At 52.7% G+C, this 3,199-nt stretch overlaps 1 protein-coding gene across 1 annotated transcript; it reads right to left on the bottom strand.

Moving 5' to 3' along the window:
* Nucleotides 1-233: 233 nt before the first annotated feature.
* Nucleotides 234-2,805, bottom strand: LOC141116758 (methanethiol oxidase-like; the record flags this gene model as incomplete). Its single annotated transcript, XM_073609165.1, is given in 4 exon segments — nucleotides 234-960; nucleotides 1,767-1,885; nucleotides 2,036-2,128; nucleotides 2,684-2,805. Coding segments are annotated over 4 exon segments (426 nt in total). The 3' UTR covers nucleotides 234-797.
* Between the last annotated feature and the right edge of the window lie 394 nt (nucleotides 2,806-3,199).

Here is a 3,199-nt window from a genome sequence, read left to right on the forward strand (position 1 = left end):
TACATGCGTTTGGTTTCCTCTGTTGCTGTCCACGCAGTTCTGGTCACTCCTGTTCATGACATGCACAGGTCTAGAACTCCCCGGTACAGGCCTTCAGAGACAGAAGAAACTGTCATGGCGGGTTAACTGTCCAACATCATTCAAAGCTCTGAACTGTCAGTTGCGGGCGGAGTGACTCTCAGCAGTCACAGGAACATTGTGCGAGTGTAAGGAAGACACGACAGACAGAGGACGCGGTCTCTCGGTGACGCTCCGTTCCGGGCGGAGCAGCTCTTTATTGATTAACAGACAATCAAACACAGAAAACAAATCCTCATTGGTCAGGAGGCGGCAGCGTAGGCATTGTGGGTGGAGCAATCACTCTGATGTCATATAATTGGGGTGGGCAGAGATTATCCCTTTCATCTTCTCATTATAGGGATGGCGGCAGCAGCAGAACATGTGGATTGATGGGGAGCCCCTCTCACTAGACTCCACCTATAACTGACATCTGACTTCAGTTGAGAGACTGAAAATGGGAGATATTTTATCCTGTGTGCAGAGGCGGGGGATGATACATGGAGGGAATGATAAATGAGGGGGGGTGACTAGGTGGTATTACATTTAGATATTAGGGGTTTGAGGTGTTGGATTTAGAAGTTGGGGTGTTTTATCCAGATGTCAGGGGGATGTTAGATTTAGATGGTGAGGGTGTTGGCAGTGTTAAATTTAGATTTTAGGGGAGGGGTGGGGGTTCTATCCAGATGTCAGCGGGTTGGGGGTGTTAGATTTAGATGTTGGGGGAGGGGTTGGGGGGATTAGATCCAGATGTCAGAGCTGCAGTCTCCTCCCTCATAGCGGCACTCGTGGGCGAGAACGGGACCATCCGGCTCCTTCCCGAAATCCACCAGGAAGTTCTCATTGATGGAGAGTCCTCCCTTCTTTGTATCCACATCAATCTGCATCATGACGGCGCCTTCCCTGGGGGGGGAGATGAGAGGTCAAGACAAGCTGGGGGTACACAGAAGAATAGTCAGAAGGGCAGAGCATAGGTTGGGGAGAGGTCAGAAGGGAAAGAGAAGAGGTGGGGGTACGCGGGGAGGAAAGGTCAGAGGGAGACTGAGCAGGGAAGAAAAAAAAAAAAAAGAAGGAAGGAGGTAAGGGAGAGAAAGGCCAGGAAGTAGGAACGGGTGAGACAGGAGGAGGAGAAGGGAGGAGGGAAAGGGGCGCGACAGGAGGAGGGAAAGGGGCGCGACAGGAGGAGGGAAAGGGGAAAGGGGCACGACTGGAGGAGAAAGGAGGAGGAGAAGGAGGAGGGAAAGGGGCGCGACAGGAGGAGAAGGAGGAGGAGGAGGAGGAGGGAAAGGGGCGCGACAGGAGGAGAAGGAGGAGGAGGAGGAGGAGGAGGAGGAGGAGGAGGGAATGGGGCGCGACAGGAGGAGAAGGAGGAGGAGGGAATGGGGTGCGACAAGAGAAGGAGGAGGGAATGGGGTGCAACAGGAGCAGAAGAGGAGGGAATGGGGTGGGACAGAGGAGAGGAGGAGGAAGGGAAGGGGGTGGGGCAAAGAAGGAGAAGGGCAGGGGGTGGGACAGAGGACAGGGAAGGGGACAAGAGGAGGGAATGGGGTGTGACAGGAGGAGAAGAGGAGAGAATAGGGTGGGGGAGAGTAGGAGGAAGGGGGTGGAGCGAAGAAGAAGGGGGTGGGACAGAGGAGAGGTGGAGGGGACAGAGGAAAGGGGGAGGGGAAGGGGTGGGACAGAGGAGCCCGGTTCCAGCGGTCACTCACTTGATCATATCTGGGTAGAACTGTTTGTCCCAGGCGCTGTACAGCGAGGTGGTGACGTAGAGCCTCTTCCCATCCAGGCTGAGTTGGATCATCTGAGGTCCCCCTGGAATCTTCTTCCCCTGCACACATTTACTAAGCATTACCCGGGGAACGTTCACATATCAGAATATAGAGGAATGATAATATGATACAGCAAATTGAGCGAACTCTACAGAGTTACTATCCCCCCTATACAGGCACTGGGGGGGGGTACAATAAGGGGCGCTCACCTTGATGAATACTGGATCTGGCTGACATTTTAGCTCCTGATCTTCCAGCACTTTCACCGCACCGCCCTTGAGAATGCTGCCACCAAGAAAAATCTGGGAAAAAAAAAAATATATATATATATATATGAAATGACAAAATACTAGACAGACACATGGGATCTCAGCATCACATCTTTCTATTTCTCCTTTGTTCTAGTAAATGCCACAACTTTACTGCTTTTACTGTAAAGAACCCTTCCCAAACCACTCTTGCTGTGAAGAGCACTTCCTATACTGCTCTTATTGCAAATAATTCTTTCCTCATCAAAATTACTGTAAAGAGCCCTTCCTATACCACTCCTAATGCAAATTCTTCCCACATCAATCTCTTCCCATACTACTTTTACTGGCAAGAGCCCTTCATGTTCCACTCTTACTGTAAGGAGCCCTTTCTATACTGTTCTTATAGCACAGGCACTCTGAGAAGCCCTTCCCATACCGCTCTTGCCACTTAATGCAAAGAATTAATCCCATACCGCACTTACCATAAAGAACCCTCCCCCTACTGAAGGTGAAATCTCCTTCAAGTGATAGATTGTGGTTGCCCAGACCCAGAAATGGGAGGGGCTGGTGAGATCTTGTTAGGTAAAGGGGAGGGGGGTCACTCACCTGCCCCACCAGTTTGGGGTGACACGGGTCGGTGATGTCATACTGCCGCATGTCGCCGTGCACCCAGTTACAGAAGTACAGGAAGCGATCGTCCAGAGAAATCAGGATATCCGAGATGATCCCTGAGAAGAGGGAGGACAGACATGATTACAACTCCTCACCCCATCCTCTGGGCGTACAGGCTCCTCCCCCTGGACAAATCCTCCCTCCATCCTCCGGGTGTACAGGCTCCTCCCCCTGGACTGAAATCCTCCGAGTGTACCGGCTCCTCCCCCTGGACTGAAATCCTCCCTCCACCCCCTGGGAGTACAGGCTCCGCCCCTGGACTGAAATCCTCCTTTCACCCTCTGGGTGTAATGGCTCCTCCCCCTGGACTGAGATCCTCCCCCCACCCTCCAGGTTTACCAGCTCCTCCCCCTGGACTGAAATCCTCCCTCCCTCCTCTGAGTGTATCGGCTCCTCCCTCGGACTGAAATCCTCCATCCTCCGAGTGTACCGGCTCCTCCCCCTGGATCA

Source organism: Aquarana catesbeiana, linkage group LG13, assembly GCF_042186555.1.
Source record: "Aquarana catesbeiana isolate 2022-GZ linkage group LG13, ASM4218655v1, whole genome shotgun sequence".
In the NCBI taxonomy this organism is placed as follows: Eukaryota; Metazoa; Chordata; class Amphibia; order Anura; family Ranidae; genus Aquarana; species Aquarana catesbeiana.